Here is a 22,405-nt window from a genome sequence, read left to right as displayed (position 1 = left end):
GCCTCTTGCAGAAACCTCCTGGCCAACCCTTTCAACTGCAACTGCCAGCTGGCCTGGCTTGGCGACTGGCTGCGGAGGAGGAAGATCGTGACAGGGAACCCACGGTGCCAGAACCCAGATTTCTTGAGGCAGATCCCCCTGCAGGACGTGGCCTTCCCTGACTTCAGGTGCGAGGAAGGTAAGTCGTGTGGGGCCCTGGGCAGGAGGGGAAGCCCCGGGCCAGGGCCGAGACCCACTCTTGGCCTCGTACCTACTCCTGCCTGGCAGCAGCTTTGTGTGACTTGAAGAGCAATAACATGCTTACTGTTTAAAAAGTGGGAAAGTATGGATACAAGAAGGAAATAAATGTTACCTACTACTCTGTCACTTAGAGAAAAGCACAGTTAACTTCCTAGTGTCTGCTCTGTCTGTAGGTATGTGTAATGCAGGGATCTGCCTCCTGGCTGTGCCTCAGTGCTCCGGGCTTATAGGTCAACCCTGTAACACTGTCCGTGAGGGGCAGCGCGGCCTTCCCGGGCCCGCGTGTGGGAAACCTGGTTGCTTCTCATGCCCCTGTCCTGAGTCCTCCAGACCTGCAGTCTCTCTCTGGCTGCCCCCTCCTTTCCCTACACGAGTGGGATGCAGCCATCCCTTGATTCACCCACGGAGCTCCCTGCACACCGAGCAGCCGTTGGGGGCAGATTCACCCAGCGTGACAGAGCAGGCTGCGGTTCAGCCCGGCCGTCCTTGTTCTTGGGCCCTGCCCCTGCCGTGGGCATCCAGCCCGCCTGGCCCGCCTGCTCCAGCCCGCTTCCAGGCAGCACCTCCGCTCCCAGACTGGCCCATCCAGGCCAGGGTGGTACTGGGTGAGGAGCTTCAACTTTCACACCAAGAGAGATGGCCAGGGTATTTTTCTAAACAAAATCAATGGATTTTTCTAAAGCAATTTTATGTCTTATTTTTTAAAATTCCATACTACTCTCATAAATATTTTTATATAGTTTTATATAATAACTTGCTGGCCTTTTAAAAAATTCTGTTTTTTTAAATATTTATTTATTTTTCTTTTTTCTTTTTATTTATTTTTTTAATTTACTTTTTATTGGTGTTCAATTTACCAACATACAGAATAACCCCCAGTGCCCGTCACCCATTCACCCCCACTCCCCGCCCTCCTCCCCTTCCACCACCCCTAGTTCGTTTCCCAGAGTTAGGAGTCTTTATGTTCTGTCTCCCTTTCTGATATTTCACACACAGTTCTTCTCCCTTCCCTTATATTCCCTTTCACTATTATTTATATTCTCCAAATGAATGAGAACATATAATGTTTGTCCTTCTCCAACTGACTTACTTCACTCAGCTTTAAATATTTAATTAAATTTTAAATTCCAGTATACTTCACATACAGCATTATTTTAGTTCCAGGTGTTTGGTGTTTGATACATCACCCAGTGCCCATCACGATAAGTGCCCTCCTTAATCCCCATTGCCTATTTTACCCATCCTCCACCCAAAAATTCTGTTTCTTTTTACACCTGACTGTATATTTGGGGCATTTTCTTATGTTATTAAGTATCCCTTGAAAACACTATTTTTTCCTCAAGAAACAGTTTCTTTTTATTTTTCTAATTATAAAGTGAGGCATTATCATTTCTCCAAAAAAACAGCAACAAGAGACAATCCAACAGAGTAAAAAGATCGCGAGTGTGTCCCTTGCTCCTGCTCCCCAGCCCTGAATAACTCCTGTTAATATTCCACTGTGTGACCTTCCCGAGCTTTGTGTGTGTTTGTGTGCACACGTGTGACACACATAGGATCTTGTAGTACCGCCTGTGCAGACATTTTTGACATGATAGACATTGTCTGGAGAGTGTCATGATTGATTGAACCAGCCTGGCTGCATGGTGTTCAGACACTTCCAAAGTTCTGCTATTATGTCCCACGCTGCCAGGAACATCCTGGTAGTCAGCTCTCTTCAACTTTCCCCCTTGCATATAACTTCCTTGAGATGAAGGGATTGGACACTTTTGAGACATTGCTGCCAGGAGGCAGTGGGACCAGTGGTGGAGAGGGCAGGCTCCGGCGCCAGCTGGCTTGGATTCCAGTCCTGTGCCACCTCTTCCAGGCTGGGGGACCTTGGGCACATCACTTAACCACTCTGCCCTCAGTGTCCCCATCAGTGTGCTGAGAGCACACCTGCCAGAGAGACGTTTTGAGGGTTCAGGAAGTTCAGCCCTATCACACAGTGCCTGCCTACAACCACCCTCCATAACCGACAGTTATTGTCACCTGCTTCCTAGGGCCCTCAGCAACTCCTACCATGGGATCCTTATTGTTCCTCCTACACCTAGTCGGAAGAAAGGAAGGCAGACTGAGACCTCTCAGTACTATTTACTGAATAAATGAATGAATAAATGAAGGAGGTGTGATAGGAGGTCAGATTCTGTGTCAGCTTCATGTGGGTAGAGGCCCTCTGTTGCCTCGGACCAGCCTTCTGAGCTGAGCAAGTTATATAACCTCTCCAGATCTCAGTAAAGCATAAATTCATTCATTTATTCATTCAACTGATCTATTTTGAGGGCTACTGTGTGCCAGGCTCTGCTCTATGTGCTGGGCTCCTTCTGCAGGCAAAGAAGAAGAAACAAGTCTCTGTTCTTTTGGTGCTTGCATTCTAGGGGTGCCAGTGCCCCCTCTCTTACTGCATTGTTAGATGATGTTCGATATAGTGTCTGGTACACAGTAGGTGCTCAAGAAATGATATGGTTGCCATCCTCTTCCTGTGCTGTGCCTAGGCCCACCTTGGATCTGAGGCAGAAGAGATTGACTTAAGACCCATCTTAACCTCAAAACAGGTCCAAGGGGCTTTGTTCCTGGTGGGGAAGGGATGAAGCCAGGAGACTTACTGGTGCCTGGGATGGTATCAGAGAAAGTCTTCTGAGGCACCATGGCTGCGAGAGGCCCTAAGAAGGCCTGCCCCTCACTGATGTGGCTTCATGCCTTCCTCTCCAGGCCAGGAAGAGGGGAGCTGCCTGCCCCGCCCACAGTGCCCCCAGGAATGTGCCTGCCTGGACACCGTGGTCCGATGCAGCAACAAGCACCTCCACGTCCTGCCCAAGGGCATCCCCAAGAATGTCACAGAACTGTGAGTAGCCTCAGGCCTGGCATCAGGAGGACACGGTAACTGGAAACAGATAGTAGCTGACTAGGGCTTGGAGTTAGGGCATTGCAGGAGATGCTGGTTCCAAGAAGGCGTTGAGCTTCTGTTTGACCCTCACTCTGCAGTCATTGGATGGCACGGTCACCCACAGCGAGTGCTTCCTCACTTTAAGCTAATGCCTGCTTTTTTTTTTTTTTTTTTTTTTTTACATTTTAAAAAATATTTTATTTATTTGAGAGACAGAATAGAGAGTGAGAGTGAGAGAAGGCATGAGCTGGGGGAGAGGCAGAGGGAGAGGGAGAAGCAAACCCCCTGTTGAGCAGGGAGCCCCATGTGGGGCTAGATCCGAGGACCCTGGGATCATGACCTCAGCAAAAGGCAGATGTTTAACCAACTGAACCACCCAGGCACCCTGCTAATGTCTGCTTTTAAACTAAGAAGTAACGTTATGAATTTCACTTCACATCATCTCATGAGCATCCCCTTCTGTCATGAAAACTCTCACAGAAGTTTATTTTGCTGGCCGCATACTGTTCCACCATATGAATCTACTGTGGTCTATATAACAAATCCCTGTTGGTAGTATAATTGTTTTCCAATTTTTTACTAAATTGTGTTATTATTATAAATAGTGCTGAGGTGAAGATCCCTTCAGTGAAGCTGTTGGTCAAAGAGCAGTGCATTGTTAGGACTCTTGCTGCCTTTGGCATGATGGCCTTCCAGAAAAGTCATTGCCGGGCAGCCCGGGTGGCTCAGCAGTTTAGCGCCTCCTTCAGCCCAGGGCCTGATCCTGGAGTCCTGGGATCATGTCCCGCGTCAGGCTTCCTGCATGGAGCCTGCTTCTCCCTCTGCCTGTGTCTCTGCCCCCCCCCCCCCCCCCCCCCCCCCCCGTCTCTCATGAATGAATAAATAAATCTTAAAAAAAGAAAGAAAAGAAAAGTCATTGCCTTTGCACCCCTACTGGCCAGGTGTGGAAGTGGCCTTCCCCCCCACCATCCCTCCCCACCCAGCCCCAGCAATACTGGACGTCATGGTGCTAAAATCTTTGTTGATTCGGATGTGGGATCTGAGCTTATGTGGGGGTGTGGATGTCAGTGTGTATGACAGAGACAGAGAGCTGGGCTTCTTCAGCAGACACCTCCGAATAAGAGGCTGTGGTCAGTCCCTTACTCCTCATATCCCCTGGGATTGATCCCTCTAGGCCTCCATAGCTGGGGGTTCCTTTCCCTGTGGGGAGTGCATGAGGTTTTTGTTTGTGTGTCTTTCATTACCAGAGGCAGGCTATTTCCTCACAAGCGCATCAGCCACTGTACTCCTTATCCTGTGACCTGCCCACCCTTCCCTTGCCTAGTTTTTGATGTTTTCTCCTTGGTGCCTCATAGCCACCCTGAACATAATGACAGGTGGGACAGCCTGCTGTCTTTGACCGAGGTTGCTGAAGTTCAGAGGCTGGGAAGATCACTACTCTAAGTCTTCATTTTCCCAGCTGTAAAATGGGGCCACTGGGTGTATTGGTCAGAGCCGTTGAGAGGGTCACATGAGATGGGTGGGAAGTCACTTTGTATGACACAGTGATGGGTCAGGGTGAGTAATATAGCCCTGATTTTGCTGTTCTCTGGATCTTTGGAGGGTGGGGGCGAGCTATCCTGAGGGCTATAGTTGGTGGGGGTCCCAGGCAGGGCACCCATCCGGGGCTTCAGCTTCTGGTTCTTGGGTCACTGCTTAGCAAGGATGGCATGGGGGGGCGTAGGGGATCTTCACAGCATCTTGAATCCCAAGCACTGCCCTGCAGACATGCGGAACCTTAGGGAGCATTAGGAAGATTTCTGATGGGCTTGGCTTGAGGACAACTTGGGTGGCAGTGTATATAGTGGGTCCCAGGAGAGAGGCCAAGGTGGGGAGACAGATGGAGGCGGCTACAGGAGCCCAGGCCTGGGTGACGGTGTGCATTCGGGGGAGATGTGAGACTGGAACACAGCGAATGAGCAGCAACCAGTAGGCAGGAGAATCAGCGGTGCTGTGGAGAGGGCAGAGTCATCATTAGGGTCCTGCGCCCTGGGTGGTTCGGGGTGTGAGTGTGATGCTGATGTAGTCAGGGGGGAAGCCACTTTGGGTGTAAAAGCACCGAGCTCCGTGTTGTTTGGGCCTGTTTGAATCTGGGGCTTCCATGGGGAGACCAGCTTCATGCACCTTGCCAGCAGGTGGAGGGGGGCCCTGCTAGCTGGCACAGGCCTGACAGGTGGGCCTGGGAGGGACTAACGTGCAGATCACACCTGCCTGGCCAGGATAACCTCAAGGCAGAGAGGGGAGGGTGAGGAGCCCAGGACTGAGCCAGGGTCATGCCCGACAACAGGGAGGAGGCTGAGCGGGTGAGGCAGGGGGCAGGAAGGAAGCCAAGGCAGCCTTTGTGTCTCAGGGCTTCTACCAAGTTCTTAGGCTGGCACCTACCCAAATGCTTACAAGGTTGCATATTTTCTCCTCTGGTTAGTGATTCTGGGCTAATTGTGTGGTCTGCGTGGAGAGGAGAGGAGAGGAGAGGAGAGGAGAGGAGAGGAGAGGAGAGGAGAGGAGAGGAGAGGAGAGGAGCCAGGAAGGCCCAGGCTGTAGGGGAGGCTTCTCCAGCGCTGCTGCCGCCGCCTACACACTAACTATTGTGTTCTCTCCTGTAGCTACTTGGACGGGAACCAGTTCACACTGGTTCCGGGACAGCTGTCCACCTTCAAGTACCTGCAGCTTGTGTGAGTATGCAGGCCTCTTGAGGACCCCAGGGTGGCACTGGTATCTAACCATCAGGCTCCAGATTTCCTGGAATTCCCTACCACTCCACTTCTGGCCTATGGGTTTTTAATTTTGCCCCTTCCCTCCTGGAACTTCTGTGCATAGAGCTGTGTTGCCACCTAGTGGTCATGCTTGGGAATGGCATGTTCCAGGCTCCCTTGGGTTGGACCCTGTGGGCTTCTGCCCAGCACAGCACCCCAAGCCTACCTCTGGGCTGACAATGATCATTAATGAGGGTCATCCAGGCAAAGGAAGGAGCCAGAGCAGAAGTAGAGGCTGTTGGAAAACCTCTCAGTCCAACCTTGGCTCCCAAAGCAAACATGAAATTTGGCAGCTACAAAGACACGTCTGTAACTAAGATTCTCTTTAGGTTAACATCTTTTTCTGTTATTTCCACCATTGACCCTTTCCACTCCATGAACGTATATGAAATAAGCCTCCAAATAACCTTAGTTCCTCCTAACCCAGCCTAATTAACACCTCACCTCACTTGTCTTGGTCTGTTCGTTGGCCAGTTTCTCCCCCAGATAACATTCCATCTTAGTTTGGCCTGCAGCGGTGCTCTTCAGGTGTGGTCTGTGGACCAGTGGCCACTAGAGAACTCTTTGTAATGGGTCCTCAATTAGATAAGAAACTTGCGCCAGAATGTAAATCAATGTCTTGCTTCTTTCACTGAGAAAGTGTAATCACGAAAATAATGTTAGCTAAACTAAGTTGTGTGTTTAGTGTCATAGGTGATTGCACTTTGGCATAAACTCCTGGTTGTAGGACATCAGTTCAGGGACTGGCTTCTCTGAGTGACACTGGATTACAGGATCTTGAAGCTCTGATCCTAAATACCTAGCAGATGTATTTTGATTGTTCCCATGGTAGGGGGTAGGGAGGGCAGGGATTTGGAGGCCGGTGACAGGGTAGTGAAGACATAGACAGCTGGTCTAATTTGGGGCAGCTGCACTGGTGGCTTGGATACCTTTGGGAGGCAAGGAGGGTGTGGGGCCCGTCCTTGCCATTACACACCCAGTGTGCTGAGTGCTCAGTGAAGAACCTCAGTGTGTCCTAAGAACAGTGGACCAGTCTTGAATGAGATTAGTTAGAGGAATGTTTACAAAGAGAAGATAAAGGCAAGGCATATGGTTTCTTTCTTTTTTTTTTAAGATTTTATTTATTTATTTCAGAGGGGAAGGCAAACATGAGTGGGGGGAGAGGCAGAGGGAGAAGCAGACTCCCTGCTCAGCAGGAAGCCCGACATAGGGCTCAGTCGGATGACCCTGGGATCATGACCTGAGCCGAAGGCAGACACTTGACTGACTGAGCCACCCAGGCGCCCCATATGGTTTCATGTTACGAATATTTCCTGAGTGAAGAGCTGTATGAAGCAAGGGGATATGAGGGCCCCTAAGTCAGGGCCCTCCCCGCGAAGGTGGTGGTCCGAGGGGCATTCCAGAGAGAGACTTGGGGCACATACAGTCATGGAAGTGATGAGTGTTCCAACAGGGGTAAATGCACATTAGGGGTGATGAGCCCAGTGTGGGAGGCTGGGGCAGAGGCAGAGCTCCCCAGTGGGCAGGGGGAACAGGGGTGAGAGGGTTTTAGGAAGAGCAGCAAATCCTCAGCGGGCGTGGAGGAGGCAGTGAAGGAGAGGTGGGGACTTGGAGCACCCCCCTCCCCCCTCCCCCAGCAGGTGGCTGGGTTAATATTTTAGGCACACGGAAACCACTGTGGGATTTGGCAGGGAAGTGACACAGTCAAATTTGTGTCTTAGAAAGATTACAGTGGTGCCCACCCGCGTGGAAGATGGATCGAAGGGGGGCAAAGCTGTAGGTGAGAGATGAGGTTGAGCCTGAGCCAGAAGCTGGGAGAGAGGCGGCTTGAGCGAGCAGAAAGGGGGGAGGAGGAGGCTGAGAGAGGGGCGAGTCTCTGGGCTGTCAGGGCTGTGGGGGTGGGGGCAGGGAGCACAGGACGTGGACTGGAGTTGGAGCTGGAGTGTCCCTGGAGGGGAGTCATAGGCGCGGGCTGCTGGGCCCACAGGGAGGGCACTGTCGCCTGCCATGGGGAGGAGAGCCAGGAGCGTCCCCAAGGCGCCCAGAGTGGACTGAAGCAAGAGGGTCAGTGAGGTGGGGTTGGCTGGAAAAGAAGCTTCGCCAAGGGACTGAGAGGCACAGCCAAGGAGTGTGGGTGTGGGTGCCAATCAGGGACCTGAGGAAGGAAAGACAGAGAGGCAAGAGATTTGAGAAGAGGGGTATCAGTTGTGACCTTGGGTGGGTTACTTCATCTCTCTGAGACCTTGCGCCTAGTTTGAAAGAAGGTGGCCACCATCTCCTCGCCCCTTGGGTTGTAGGAGGGCTAGGGAAGGAGCCTGTGGAACGTGCCAGAGGGAGAGGAAGCACAGAGGAGCCGCTGGGTCTGGAAGTCTGGAGGCAGCCCCTCTCCCTGGTGGGAGCATTCCCATTGTGCAAGTGGGCAGAAGCCAGGCCCTCTCTGCCTGGGCTGGGGCGGCAGGGGGCGGGGGGTGGTGGAGACAGGCAGCCTTGGGATGCAGGCGGAGCTCGGGGAGCAGGCGGAGGGCCCCTCCCTCCCTGCTGCCCCCCCCCCAGCTGCCACCTGAGGGAGGGCAGCAGGGGAGGGGAGGAGCCCCTTGCAGAGAGCTGGGGGTTACAGGGGTTACTGGGGTTACGTTCTTTCCCTCTCAGCAAGGATGCTTTTGTCTCTTCCAGGGACTTGAGTAACAACAAGATCAGCTCCTTAAGCAATTCCTCCTTCACCAACATGAGCCAGCTGACCACTCTGTGAGTCCCGGGGGTGGGGAGGTAGAGGGAGGGCACGCGCGCTCTGGCCACGGAGACCTCCCCAAGCCCTGTGGGTCACTCGCGGTATCACCACCAGGGAGTATGCCAGGGCCTGCCAGGGCCTGCCAGTCGAAAAGAAAAAACCTGAATTTTTTATTGTGAACATGCATTCATACAGAAAAATGCAAAAAAAATATATGTATCATATCATATAACAAATAGTAATGATGCTAGCACATGCGTAAATACCTAAGGCAAAAACCAGAATATAGCACCCCAAAAGTCCCCCATCCCTTCCCGATCATTCCCCCTCTCTCCCATCTCCAGGCAGTGCCTACCCTGACCGTTATGGTGATCAGTTTCTTTGATTCTCTTTATAGTGCTGCCATTTATATATGATCCACTTCTATGCAGTGAAGTTTCATTTTGCCCATTTTTGAACCTTATATAAATTGAATCATACAGGGTATTTTTTTTGTCTCTGGCTTCTTTTATTTACCATTATGTTCCTGAGATGCACTCCTGTGTGGAGCTGTCTAGTATTCCTTTGCAGGACTATGCCATACTTTCCTTATCCAGTTTATTGTTGGACCGTTGTAAACAGTGGCCCTCTGAACATTTTTGTGCTTATAGTCTGAGCTATTCTATTTTTTTTTAAGATTTTATTTATTTATTCACAAGAAACACAGGCAGAGACATAGGCAGAGGGAGAAATAGGCTACCTGCAGGGAGCCGGATGTGGGACTCGATCCCAGGACTCGGGATCACAACCCGAGCCGAAGGCAGATGCTCAACCACTGAGCTACCCACGTGCCCCCAGTCTGAGCTATTTTAAAAATTGCTTTAATTACATTCCAAGAAGTTGGTTGGAAAGTATAGCAGGCATCCCTTGTACTGGCCTGCGGCTTAAGGCAGGTATCTCACTCACCTTCTCAACACCTCATTTTACAGATAATGTGCCAAGAAGTGAAGAACTTCCCCTTAGGCTCTACTGTGGTCAAACAGTAGAGCCAGTACTTCCCAAAAAACGACTAGGTCGTGACCCAGCCAGACCCCCAGGAGCAGAATATGGGCCCGAGGCCATGAAATGCTCGTTCTAGGTTACACACCTGTACTTATTTGCTCCAGGGCCTACTCATCAACTGGGTCCCATTTCAAGGTCTTTATAAGCCTATGTGTGAAGCTGCCATCAACTCTGGGGGACATTTGACGATGTCTGAAACATTGTTGGTGGTCACGGCTGCAGGAGGGCAGGCACCCCATGGACAGAGGCCAGGGTGGCTGCTAAACGCCTAACAAAGAATTGTCAACAGTGCTGGGGCTGGGAAGTCCTGGTCTCAGTGATTCTGGCAGCTGCAAGGAGAACCAGGGCCCATTCCTGTGACAGGAACACCCCTTTGCTCTCCTTATTTTAACAACAGCTCTATTGAGGTACAGTGAACATACAGTAAACTGTACATACTAAAGCATACAATTGGATACATCCTGACTTCCATTCCCATCCACGAAACCATCACCACAGTCAACACAGTGACCACTTCCATCACCCCCAGAAGTCCCTCCCGGCCTGTGACAACCCTTCTTCCGTGTCCCCTCCCCATACCCCATCCCAGGCTGCCAGCTGTGGGCTTTCTAGGACTGAGTTAGCATCGCCTAGAGTTCTATGTAAATGGAATCCTACGACACTACTCTTTTTTATTTGGCTTCTTTCAGCCAGCATAGTGATTTTGAAATCCCGCCATGTCACCGCAAGGGTTGCTAGTTCCTGCGGGTCAGTCAGTAGTGGCGTTCCACTCTACGGCGATTTATCCATCTGTCTGCTGACAGACATTTGGGACTATTATGAGTATCATTTCCTTTATTGTCGACCTGCCTACCTGCCCTTGATGGATTCATTGATTTGGAGGCACTGGGGGAGAGTGGTTTAGCCTGTGGAGCCAGGAAACTGAGAAGCTGAGGACTTAACTATGCCACCATGGGGACCTTCTGTCCCCCTGCAGGGAGGGCCTTGGTCTCCATCTTTACAACGGGGGTGGACACGGTCACAGCGTCTTCCCAACAACACCACAGCTTCCTACTGGTCAATTACTAGGCAGGCCCAGACTTCACCTGTCCAGCCCAGGTGTGAGGCAGCTCCCTGCCAGGTGTCAACTTCACAGGGACCCCACCTCTGGCCCTCACTGGGGCAGCCTCCACAGGAAGTGCACCCGGCCTCCTTGCTGAGGGCTTCGCCTGGGCCACCTCCCCTTACCTGCAGAAAAGCCCTGTCAAGTTGTTCTTGTTTTTGGCCCTGCCCTGCAGCTGAAGGAGCACAGCATGAGGCATGAAAGGGTTGGGGGACATGGCTGGGTCCGTAGGCTCACTAGTCCAGGGGCTTGGCCCCTACCCTCTTCCATGCTCAGGCTTCCCTCGTTTTGCTGCTGAGCAAAAGGCCCCTGCACCCTGAGCCAGGCAGCAGGGGTCTGGTCCCTAACTTGGTGCCTGCCTCCTCCTCATCCTGGTCTCCCCTCCCTCCTTCCCTTCCCCCCTTCTCCCTTTCCCCCTCCTCCCCTCCCTGCACTTGTCCTCCCTCTCTTCCCACAGGATCCTCAGCTACAATGCCCTCCAGTGTATCCCTCCTCTGGCCTTCCAGGGGCTGCGCTCCCTGCGTCTGCTGTAAGTCTCCCCTGCTCTTCATTCCTCCAGGAAAATCCACACCAAGAAGGGTCCTGCAGCCCACCTGGTGGGCAGAAATGTCTCCGCGTCTGTGACCCCTGCAGGGCCAATAGTGACCAAAGATGGGAGGCTGGTCCATTCTCATTTGAGCCCCTAATGGAGGCTGAAGAATGAATAGGAAACTCTGAGAAATGGGGGTTGCTATCTGCCCCACGTTGTGTTTGGGGAAGCAGTGTGTGGGGGGCGGATGGCATCCAACATAAGGTAGCCCCTTGTTTGCATGTGAGTTTCCGGTTCAGGTGGAGAATGTTTGAAAGGGATTTGTGAACTTCTTCTAAGAAGTCCCACTGGGAGGTTTTTGCCCTGTGATCAAAGCCCGCTGTTACGCCTGTTGCAACGGCCTCTTGGGTATCCATGCGGCCTCTTGGGTATCCATGCGTGGGAATCCTCCAGCAGCCCTGCCTGGGGCATGGGGACATTCTTTATCCTCATCCTATGGCTTGCCATAGTAACTTTTTTATCGAGAGGGAGCCTCGGCCTCAGGCTCGCTGGCCAAGGGAGGGAGGGCACACATGTTCCATTTGTTGTGTAAACAGGAATGGTGCTTTGAGTTATTTGTGATGGGAAAAACAAGTCCTCCAGAAGGGCTGGGGTACAGGATTGTGTACTTGGATTATAAGGGGCTCCCTCTCCCTTGCCAGTGGCCAGCAGGGCAGGGTCTTTGAACTGGGAGCTGTCTCCCTCTGGCATTGATATACATGACACACTCCTCCATCAGTTCTCTGAGGCACCGATGGCCTCTTGTCTCCCCAGGTCCCTGCATGGCAATGACATCTCCACCCTCCGAGAGGGCATCTTCACAGACGTGACCTCCCTGTCTCACCTGTAAGTAACTTTGGCCCAACCTCTTTGGATTTAAACAGAACTTGGATTCTGAGAAAGACCCTCCCCCAACCTGCTGAGACTGGCAAAGTTTGTGGCTTTGGCCCTGAAACAAACTGAGCTTGTGAACTTCACATACTCCCCATCTCAGATTCTGACACATTCAATGTTTCATCAGTCACAACAATGGGATTTGAAGACAGTTCTTCATAAGCAACCATAAAAGTAGTAATGACCCTTACTGACTGCATCAGCTGATTTAATCCTCACAGCAATCCTACAGCATAGGCACAATTATTCCATTTTACATATGAGGAAACAGGTCTAGAAAATGTGAGAAGCTTGCCCAAAGTTGCATAGCTGGTAGGGGCTGGAGTCTTCTGTCTCGAAAGCCCATGTTCTTAAGCATGACCCTACTCCTGTACCTCTGACTTCACAGGGTGGGGGATAAACTCTGGAAATTTATCATCCCCAAGAAGTGGTATTATTTGATGTAGAATTGCTTCCGAAACCATTTAGCTGGCAGTACCATGTGGATTTTTTAAAAAGCAGTATGATCAGTTCCTTAAAAGGCTAAATGTGGAATGACCCTGTGACCCAGCGATTCCACTCCTGTGTACCCCAAATAATTGAAAGCAGATACTCAAAACAGACACTTGTACACCCTTGTGCATAGCAGCATCGTTCACACAGTAGTCAAAAAGCAGAAATAGCTCAAGTTGTTGGACAAAATGTGGTGTCTACATACAATGGGATCTTTTTCAGCTGTAAGAGGGAAGGAAACTCTGGCACCTGCCACAAACATGGATGAGCCTTGGAAACGTGCTGAGTGAAATAAATAAGCCAGACATTAAGGGGCAATACTATATGGTTCCGTGGACATGAGGTACAGAATAGTCAACTCCATAGCTACAGGAGAAAGGTGGCTACCAGGTACCGGGAGTGGGAGGAAATGGGGAACTTCTGTTTAGTGGGTACAGAGCTTCTGTTTGGGGTGATGAAGTTTTAGAACCAGAGAGCAGTGATAGTTGCACAACATTGTGCTAGTTGATGCCAACGAACTGTACACCTAACATGGCCAAAATGGCAAATTTTATGTTATGTACATCTTTACCACAATTGAAGAAAAGCAATAAAAAGCAGTGGGCCAGGACAGGACCATCCTACTTCTGGAGGGGGCTGGGGGCAGAGCATTCTCTCCCTGCATCCCAACTTTGGGCCCAGGCAACAATTGGGACAGCTGGACTGCAGCTGGGACCCCGGGTGTTCTGGGGCCTTCTTCTCTCTGCCCACACTGAGTGCACAGGGCCCGAGTGGGCAGGCACGTTCCAACCCAGGGCCTTCTGGGGCCCCCAGTGGCACCACCTGAGGTTCATCCAATAATCTCACTGGATTTTCTCAGTTGGAAGACTCACCTTTTCTAAATGTTAGTCTCAGAAATCATAGTGTAGCTTACAAATGATCTATATATTTAATATGGTGATATTTCTCCACGCCTTCCAAAGCACGTTAAATCAGTAGTGCATTAACAATCTTAGACTTGAGGAAATAAGTAGTAATACGTACTATTTATTGAGGGTGTGTCTGGGACAAATACTCTACAGTCTGTGAATACTTTATCTGTGGTGATTCATTTACTCTGAGACTAAAGTGAGAAGTAGGTATGGTGCTCTCTTCCAGTTCCCCAAATTTGACAGGGACTGCCTTGAACCCACAATGAAGATTCCAGTGCTGGCCTGGACTCAGTGGAGAGTGTGCAATGATTGATTAGTGATGTCTGCCATGGGAGTGAAAGGGAAAAGGGGCTCTTGTCCTAGGGGGTAGGATTTATTTTTCCATTTTTTATTTATTTGCATTTATGTATTGACATTTATTATTTGTATTTATTTACACTTACTATTTACATTTTCCATTCCGGCCCAGGCTCTGAAAAATGAAGCAGCTCCCCTAGGTCCTAAGACCAGGAAATGACAGAAACAGGACTGGAACTTAGGTGTATCTGATTCCAGAGCTATTTATTTATTCTATATTGCCTCAATAAATACATCCTGAATAACCACAGTAAGTCAAGTGGTGAAGAATTTACTACCACTGGGTTTCTGCCTTCTGGGACCATCTGGATATTATAAAGCGAATTAAGACAGCAGTGACTAACTTTGGGGAAATCTGAGGAGCTTCACAGAGGAGGTGATGTTGATGCTGCCATTGGAAAGGGACTAGCTAGGGGTTTGCCATGGGAGAAGATAGGGAAAGACATTCTAGGAGGAGGGAACAGCATGTGCAAAGGCAAGATGGCAAGAAAGTAAACACATTCAGGGATGTTGTCTAACATAGGCTATAGGGGGTTGGTTTGGTAAGGAGTGTAGAGTGGGAGGAGATGGCTCTGGAAGGGGTATTGGAATTCCATTGTGAGGGGCCTTTGTGCCATGCTAAAGAGTATAGATTTTATTTGACAGATATAAGGGAATTGTGCAAGAACGAAGTCGTAGAAAACTCCTGGAAAGCCATGGTGACATGTGGAGGCTGGCTGGCATGGGACGAGGCAGGAGGGAGCCTGGCTCTAGACAAAGGCCAGGCAGGGGACGCGTTGGTTATTGCTCTGGACTCTTGTTCAACAGGGCCTTGTTTCCATCTGTGTCTGGTGGTTAGTGGTTCTGAGCTCTTTTTTTTTTTTTTTTTTTTTTTTTGCTGCTGTTTGGAATTCTAAGGACCTAAATGAAATATACTTCTCTCCAGAGAGCATCTGTGCTGTCCCTGTGGGAACCAGGGTCTGTGGCTGCTCTGGGCCCAGGCACCTCCTTTGCTTGCCCCTGACAGGTGTCCGCTCCAGCTCTCCACCCCACCAGGCAGGACCTTTTCAAGCCTCCGGCCCACCTTTCCTGCCTTTAGATTCTCCCTTCATGTATCTCTTATACGTGGGGTTTCAATGCAGGGGGTTTCCTCCTTCCTGATGAAAACTGAATGATACCCAAGCACATTCTGATTTTGTCTCCAGCTCAAAATCTAGAGGCTTTGTTTTTCAAGTGGGAAGTGAACAAACAACATGTTTTTTAGAAACAAAAAAACAAAGCTGCAAAAACAATTGTTGAACCACACTGATCTATAGATTCAGACTTCTCTTTTTTAGATTCAGACTTTTTTAAAGAGAACAGTGACATCAAGCCAAAATCCAGATCCAGGTTGTAAGAAATAAACCAGTCAATAAAGCTCCTTTAAGCAGTAATTGTAGAACAAGGTCTCAGCATTACCGATCAGATGTGTTTGCTCATTGCATCTAAGCCCGTCTCTCTCTGAGACAGCATCTACGTGAAAGAAACCTTCCATTATAATGGAGCAACCCCGTGAATAAACTCTGCCCTTTATACCCAGGGTTTCAAGTGGAACTAGGCAGTAGCCTGGGAATTGTGCACATGCTTAGATTCAAGTGTGTGAGTGCGCTCCCATGTATCCACCATCTGCTCTGCTCATAAGAACTGTAACTGTTCTATAAAGAATTCTTGAGCACCTGCAAGGAGTCAAGGAATGATAAAAGGACAGTGTAGACTCACTGCATTCACTCTGGGCTTCACAGAGGTGCAATCTGAAGGGTGGGAGACGCCCACGGCTCTGTAACAAGTCAGAGGTTGCCTAGGAGTTAGCATCCAGTGTCCCTGGCTCCTGGAGTGCCCTTTGCTCCTACTGTGACTCTGGCCTGGGCGTCTCTTCTTTGCTCGTGGTATGTGGGAGGGGGCGGTGGGCAGAGGGTGTGGTGGAGGCTGAGGTCCACCATCCACCATATTTGAATCCCTTGAACTCGAGAAATCAGGATGTGTGGGGTTAGGTCCTTATTCTGCCATCAACTTGCAGTGGGATCTCAGACAATTCATTCATTCCTTCGGGCCTTTCTCCTCAGCCGTACAAAGGTTATTTCTAAGGTCCACTATGGCCCACATGCCACTGTGGGCTCCAGTACCCTGCACACTTCTCTACTGCTATTAACTTCCATATTTACTTTGCAGTTAGTTCATCGTCCTCCTTTTGTCTGTCCATCCATCCATCCATCCATCCATCTCTTCCCCAAAAAATATTTACTGTCTGCCAAATCCTGTGCTAAAGTTCCCCAACATCATTCTTCATTTCTATAATCTGGCATTTTGTTGCCTCTGATTTACTGTGTGCGGGGGTGGGGGGGGGTGGGGTGGCTAGATTACGAATTCATTAAGAATTCAGTGTGAAGGGCAGCCCAGGTGGCTCAGCGGTTAAGCGCCACCTTCAGCCCAGGCCGTGATCCTGGGGTCCTGGGATCAATTCCCACGTCGGGCTCCCTGCATGGAGCCTGTTTCTCCCTCTACCTGTGTCTCTGCCTCTCTCTCTCTCTCTCTCTCTCTCTGTCCCATGAATAAATAAATAAAATCTTTTTAAAAAATTCAGTGTGAAAAGTAAATATGGAATGATTAAGTAGATCACAGTATGCCCATAGGACAGAATAGCAAGTGGTTAGAGCATTATAGCACTGTAGTTTACTATTTGATGAAAACATAGGATGAAGAAGACCATGAACTCTGGTTTCACTGATGTGCATGTGTGAACACAAGAACTGGAAGGGAATACAGAAAGATTAGTTACATTTTTGGGATGCTGGAGGATTCTTTTCTTTTTGAATTTCCTTTGCTTTCCCACTGAGCTTTGTGCATTCCTCATGCTTTTAGAAACATTCATGGGCTGCCTGCTGGTATCAGGCACAGCAGGGGACCGTAGTTCCTCCTCTCAGGAAGTTTCAGTGCGGTATAAGGAGACAGTGATGTACACAAATAAATTGCCTGAGAGGAGAATGGGCAGAGGAGGTATAGCTCAGGTGAAGGGGATTTTGAAGTTTTAGTATGTGCTAAACTCTATAGTTGGCAGCTCTGTGAAACAGCCATGGGAGAGCTATTTTAGTCCTGGTTACATTAATAGAAGCCCAGCAGGGCCTTGGCATGAACACACAGAGTATCTCCTGTTTCAGCTATTTCCAAGTTACACCAAAGATCAACAACAACACAGGATTATTTATGCTCTTGCTAGGGTGTCAACCTGAATCCACAGCCCTTTTGGATGGACAAGCATCCTGGCTGTTGTCTCTACCCCAGTGCCTCAGCTGGGCCTGGGACTCTCCACTCCTCGCTGAGCTCACAGTCATTTTCGGTGGGAAAAATGGTCCCCAGGTGAAAGTGAACCCAGAACTACTACAGTAGTCTCAGAAACCCAGTCTTTGGGTAAATGAAAGTGTGAACGGTTAAAATCAGGTGTGGCTCAGAGGCTGCTCTATACAGAAACAAGGAAAACATGTTGGTCAACCCAGAATGTACTTTTGAGTAGCGTTGAGTTTGGAAGTTTTATATTATTCTTTATTATTATTTTTGTGTAATGTAGAGAGTCAGAAAGGGACACTGAGATTGGAGGTGTACACAGGGTGCCTGGCTGGCTTAGTTGCTGGAGATTGTGACTCATGATCTCAGGGTTCTAGGTTTGAGCCCCACTTTGGCTGTAGAGATTACCTAAAAATAATTTAAAAATCTTTTAAAAAAAAAGATTTGAGATGCACTTTTGCTGCCATTTATGGGGGGACTTTCAGAGAATTGGAATTGTGGCAGTCCTGATCTGTCAAGGTTTCCACATTTCACAATGGCCTCTGTCTGGGGGCATTTTCTCTAAATGAGCTTCGGGACCGAAAGAAATTATTCATAATAAACTTTAAATTCATGGCTCACTCCTGCAGTACACTCCAAAAAAATATTTTAAAATAAATTCTGTATTTATATTTTGAGTAACATAATCACATTACCTTGTACTTTTTAGGTTAAAAATATCAAATATCTGGTTAATGTAAACATAGCATAAGTTTTGAATTCCTATTATTTTAAAAAGGTCTTTAAAACACACACACACACACACACACACTGCAGCTTCAAAAAACTGAAAGCATCTGAGCTTCCTTTACGTCTAAGCAGCCCGGGCGCTGTTCAGTGTGGAGAGAGGAAGGTATCTCCCTTGTCCCATTAGTCAGGATGGATGCTGTCAGCAAATCAGGACAGAAGAAATGAAATACACGTCGAGGTTGAACTGGCCCTTTCCACATTGCATTATTCCCTTGGTGCCCATTTTAGGTTATTTGTGCTTGTCTTTCTGCCCCTCTCCAGATCGCAGGCTCTTTATCGAGTTATAAAGTGAGCCCCAGAGATGTGACGCGGCTGCGCAAGGTCAGCGGGCAGGGAGCAGCTGCGCTGGGGCCCGAGGCCAAGTCTTGCTCAGCCGCCTTATAAGACTGTGCAGTCAACAGCTGGGCTATTTGGGGTGATTCCTGCTCAGAATTGCTGCTGCTTTCATCAGACCAAACACACCTCGGGGGAGCCACTTCCTCTCTCTTGCCCAGAAACAGGTGGAAAGGGGCCATGCATCCATTTGTTACTTAATAAATGTGCCTGTTCTCATTATCATCACACAGCCTTTTATTTGCAAAATAGTGTTGATAGAAATGAACTGCAGGCCCCAGGCTCTTGTTTTTCTCTTTGCTGTACCAAGGAGCTCTGGCTTCTTCATCCCCCCGCCCCAAAAGAGATCTCGTCCATCTCTCAGTCCCCCACTGTAAGTCAGGAAGATGTCAAGTGTGTTGGCTCTGCAGTGGTAGGTGGGGATGCGAGGAAGCAGGCCTGGCCTCATGCTGCCCATGAGCTGATACAACCTTTTTTGGAGGGCAGCTGTAAACATCCTGCATGTTCTTCCTCTGCGACCTGAAGCCTACTTCTAGGCACCTGTAGAGAAATGCTCACACTATAAGAGTGTTCACTGCTGTTAGAAACAACCAGAATATCTGGCAACAGGGAAATTGCTCAGTAAGCTACGAGATATCCATTCTTTGGGATGCTATGGAGCACTCTGACCAAATGAGGTGGATCCATTTATGCTGACCTGGAGAGACATGGCACTTAGTGACAAGAAGTTGCTCGGTAATGATCTGCAGTAGGTGGATATAATTTGTGAAGAAGAACCTTAGGTGTAAATTTGGGAGAGGACTGGAAGGCTATAGGCCTGAGTGTGGTGACCATGTGACTACAGGTCCTTCTGTGGTTGGTAGCGACATCGGGTGCAGCTTTTCTTTGTAACATGGACGTATTGTAGTTTATTTCTATTACAAACAATGCTGCAATCAATACCACTGCACAGGTGTCTTTACACAACTGTGCAGGTGTATCTGCGAGGTAAACTTCCAGAAACAGAATCACTAGGTCAAAAAGCCACTGCATGTGTGATTTGATAGCACAAAACTCCCCTCTGTCAGAGTTACAGGAATGGACCTTTTTGAAAAAAATTAAGGTGATATTCCTATAAGATAAAATTAACCGTTTTAATGTGTACAGTTCAGTGTAATTTAGTACGTTCATCATGTTGAGGTGGAGACTTTCGTTTGTAGTATTTAAAAGTGGGTTTACAATGATAATGCATTCATATGCTCCTTAATTAAAAATGAAAAGAAAAATTAAAGAGTATGGGCTTCAGAGTCAGCTCTAGGTCTGGATCCGGGGGCTGTCCTTCACTAGTTGTGCGACCCCAGGGAAATTACTTATTCCACGTGAGGATCAGTTCCCACTGTTTGAGATGGAGAAGAAAGCTTACACCGTGGGGCTAATGAGAAGATTCGATGCAGGGCCATGGGAAAGCAGCTGGTTCATCCCAGCGGTAAACGGTGGCTCCCCCCACCCCACCCCATGCACTCTGGAGGCAGTGCACTGATAGGTCCACGCTCAACAGCTCCAGTTCAAATCTCACCTCCCCCCTTTCTCTGTGCAATCTTAGGCAAGTGTTCAACCTTCTTGAGCCTGTTTCAACATGTGCAATTGGGAGAGTGAGGTGTGGGGGGGGCGGGGGCTAGGAAGATGACACATAGGGGCGCCTGGGTGGTTCACTGTGGTAAGCGTCTGCCTTCAGCTCAAGTCATGATCTCAGGGTCTGCATCGGGCTCTCTGCTCAGTGGGGAGCCTGCTTCTCCCCCTCCTTCTGCCCCTCCCCCTGCTTGTGCTTGCTCGCTCTGTCAAATACATAAAATCTTACCAAAAAAAAATCACACACAGGAAGTGCTTAGGGCAGCACTGGCTGCACGGTAAAGCCTCGTGTCACGGGGGCTGTTAGGATTTTTGCCAGCCCCTCGCTGAGTGCCCTGCAACTCAGTGCCTAGTGGGTGAAGGACCCCATTAGGGTGACTGCCTCTCTCTGCTCTCTGATGCAGGGCCATTGGCGCCAACCCTCTGTACTGTGACTGCCATCTCCGCTGGCTGTCCAGCTGGGTGAAGACAGGCTATAAGGAGCCAGGCATTGCCCGCTGTGTGGGGCCCCCAGACATGGAGGGCAAGCTGCTCCTCACCACACCTGCCAAGAAGTTTGAATGCCAAGGTGAGCCCAGGAGCACGAGAGGAGGGCGGTGTGTGGGGAGGGGGTGGTAAGCACAGGGTGGCATTCCCACCACCTGCTGCTGGGGGCCCACAGGACCTGCCTAATCCTGCCAGGGCCTTCCAGGGGCTCCTGTGTCCCTGCGGTGACCGCCTGAGTGGGGGGTCAGGTGGCAGGAGTGAAGCACCTGCTGCTTGTTAGTGCGGCTACCTTCTAGTCCTGACGTACAGCGAACCAGGAAAGCTGGGCAGGACCTCGGGCTCTGAGGGCCTTAATCCCTCCCAGGGGTGACCTAAGGAAAATCAAAACAGCAGCACTTCTGGAAGCTCCCAGCCTCTCAGGGGCGAGTGCTCGGGCCTCGCGCCGGTCGGGATTGTGCGCAGCGATGAGCTCCCACCCGAGCCTGGCCCCAGCCGCCCCTCTCCTGACATTGGCAACTCCAGGGCTTGAGCGTGACGGAGACTCCTGCACGCTTTGCTCTGAAGCTGCCTCACCGGGGCGTCTGTACGTCCTCCTCAGCAGAGCTTGACTGACTGACTGGGCCCGGGAGCCCACTGAGCCGAGGGAGGTGGCTGAGGGTTGCCCCGGGGCCAGCTGCGTGCGCTGGGGCCCAGCCCCTGCCCTCCGCGGGCTCGCGGACCTGCATGGGAAATGGAAGTGACCGCCGTAGGTCACCGGCCACCGGGGTAACGGTTCAGAAGGGCTTGGCTGTGGCTTGTTGGGAGCAAAACATTGGCTCGGTATTTATTTAAGGGGTAGGGCCGGTGTTGGCAAGTTAAAAGGTTTTCTTGACCCAGAGCGTGCACACCAGCAAGGTACACGGTGGCCCGCAGGATTCTCACCGAACACGCCGGGACACAGCGCGTGGGAAATCCGGGAAGCCCTCTCATGCGTCCTTCCAGCTGTTACTGCAGTGTTTCTTGTAATGCTCACGCCTCTTCTGCAGGACCCATATTTTTCCATTTCTAGAAGGAGTCCTAAGTGGGAACCTGAGTTTACCCGATGGCTTTTGTTCTTGTGAGGTCCTCGTGCAGCAGGTGCCATGCCCCAGGCGGCGGGGCTGCCAGCTCCTCACCGTCCGGAGGGGCTGCAGGAGGTCTTGCCTGTGGTGACAGGAAGGATCCTCCCCCATCAGCCTTGGAGAGAAACAGCTTGAAGGCAGATGGACTCTTTCCTCACAGAGCCGAGTCCCCTCCTGCTCCTTGTGACAGGGCAGGGCGGGGAGCCAGAGCTGACCTTGGTCACAGCAACCGTGGTGCCCTCACGCTGCCGGCTCGGCCCTGACCACCGCGTCCAGCGCCCATCCGTTAAGGCTTTTCAATTAGCTTATTTAATCCCTAAGGCCTCTGAGGCAGCTGCTGTTACTAAACTCCTTTTATAGGCCGGGGAGGTAGGCTGAGGAAGGAGGGTGGGAAAGTGACCCGGGAGAAGTACAGGGAGGGCCTGGATCTTGGGGAGAGGGCTTCCACCCCCAACCCCGACCCGAGGACTGTCCTGCCCCCTCCCCCGCTTCAGGTCCCCCCACCCTGGCTGTCCAGGCCAAGTGCGATCCCTGCTTATCCAGCCCGTGCCGGAACCAGGGCACCTGCCATAACGACCCCCTGGAGGTGTACAGGTGTGTCTGCTCCAGTGGCTATAAGGTGAGTGGAGGTGGGGGCGGGCTGCTCTTTCCAGGTAAGACGGGTTCACGCTTGCGCAGGGTGCCCGGGGCTGCAGGGTGCCCAGGGCCGGCGCTTGAGGGAATGTTTAATCAATGATGTAGCAT

General features: G+C 50.4%; 1 protein-coding gene across 2 annotated transcripts in view; it reads left to right on the top strand.

Moving 5' to 3' along the window:
* SLIT1 (slit guidance ligand 1) overlaps positions 1-22,405 on the top strand; it is a 170,395-nt gene that overhangs the window by 131,636 nt on the left and 16,354 nt on the right. For both annotated transcript variants that reach the window (XM_025466773.3, XM_049103508.1), the window contains exons 20-27: positions 12-178; positions 2,989-3,121; positions 5,806-5,874; positions 8,629-8,700; positions 11,284-11,355; positions 12,169-12,240; positions 20,480-20,643; positions 22,156-22,280. In XM_025466773.3, coding sequence (XP_025322558.1) covers positions 12-178; positions 2,989-3,121; positions 5,806-5,874; positions 8,629-8,700; positions 11,284-11,355; positions 12,169-12,240; positions 20,480-20,643; positions 22,156-22,280 — 874 coding nt within the window. The remainder of the gene's footprint in view (positions 1-11; positions 179-2,988; positions 3,122-5,805; positions 5,875-8,628; positions 8,701-11,283; positions 11,356-12,168; positions 12,241-20,479; positions 20,644-22,155; positions 22,281-22,405) is intronic.

The sequence above is a fragment of the Canis lupus genome, chromosome 28 (genome assembly GCF_003254725.2).
Source record: "Canis lupus dingo isolate Sandy chromosome 28, ASM325472v2, whole genome shotgun sequence".
Taxonomy (NCBI): domain Eukaryota; kingdom Metazoa; phylum Chordata; class Mammalia; order Carnivora; family Canidae; genus Canis; species Canis lupus.
This window is presented reverse-complemented; position numbering and strand designations above follow the sequence as displayed.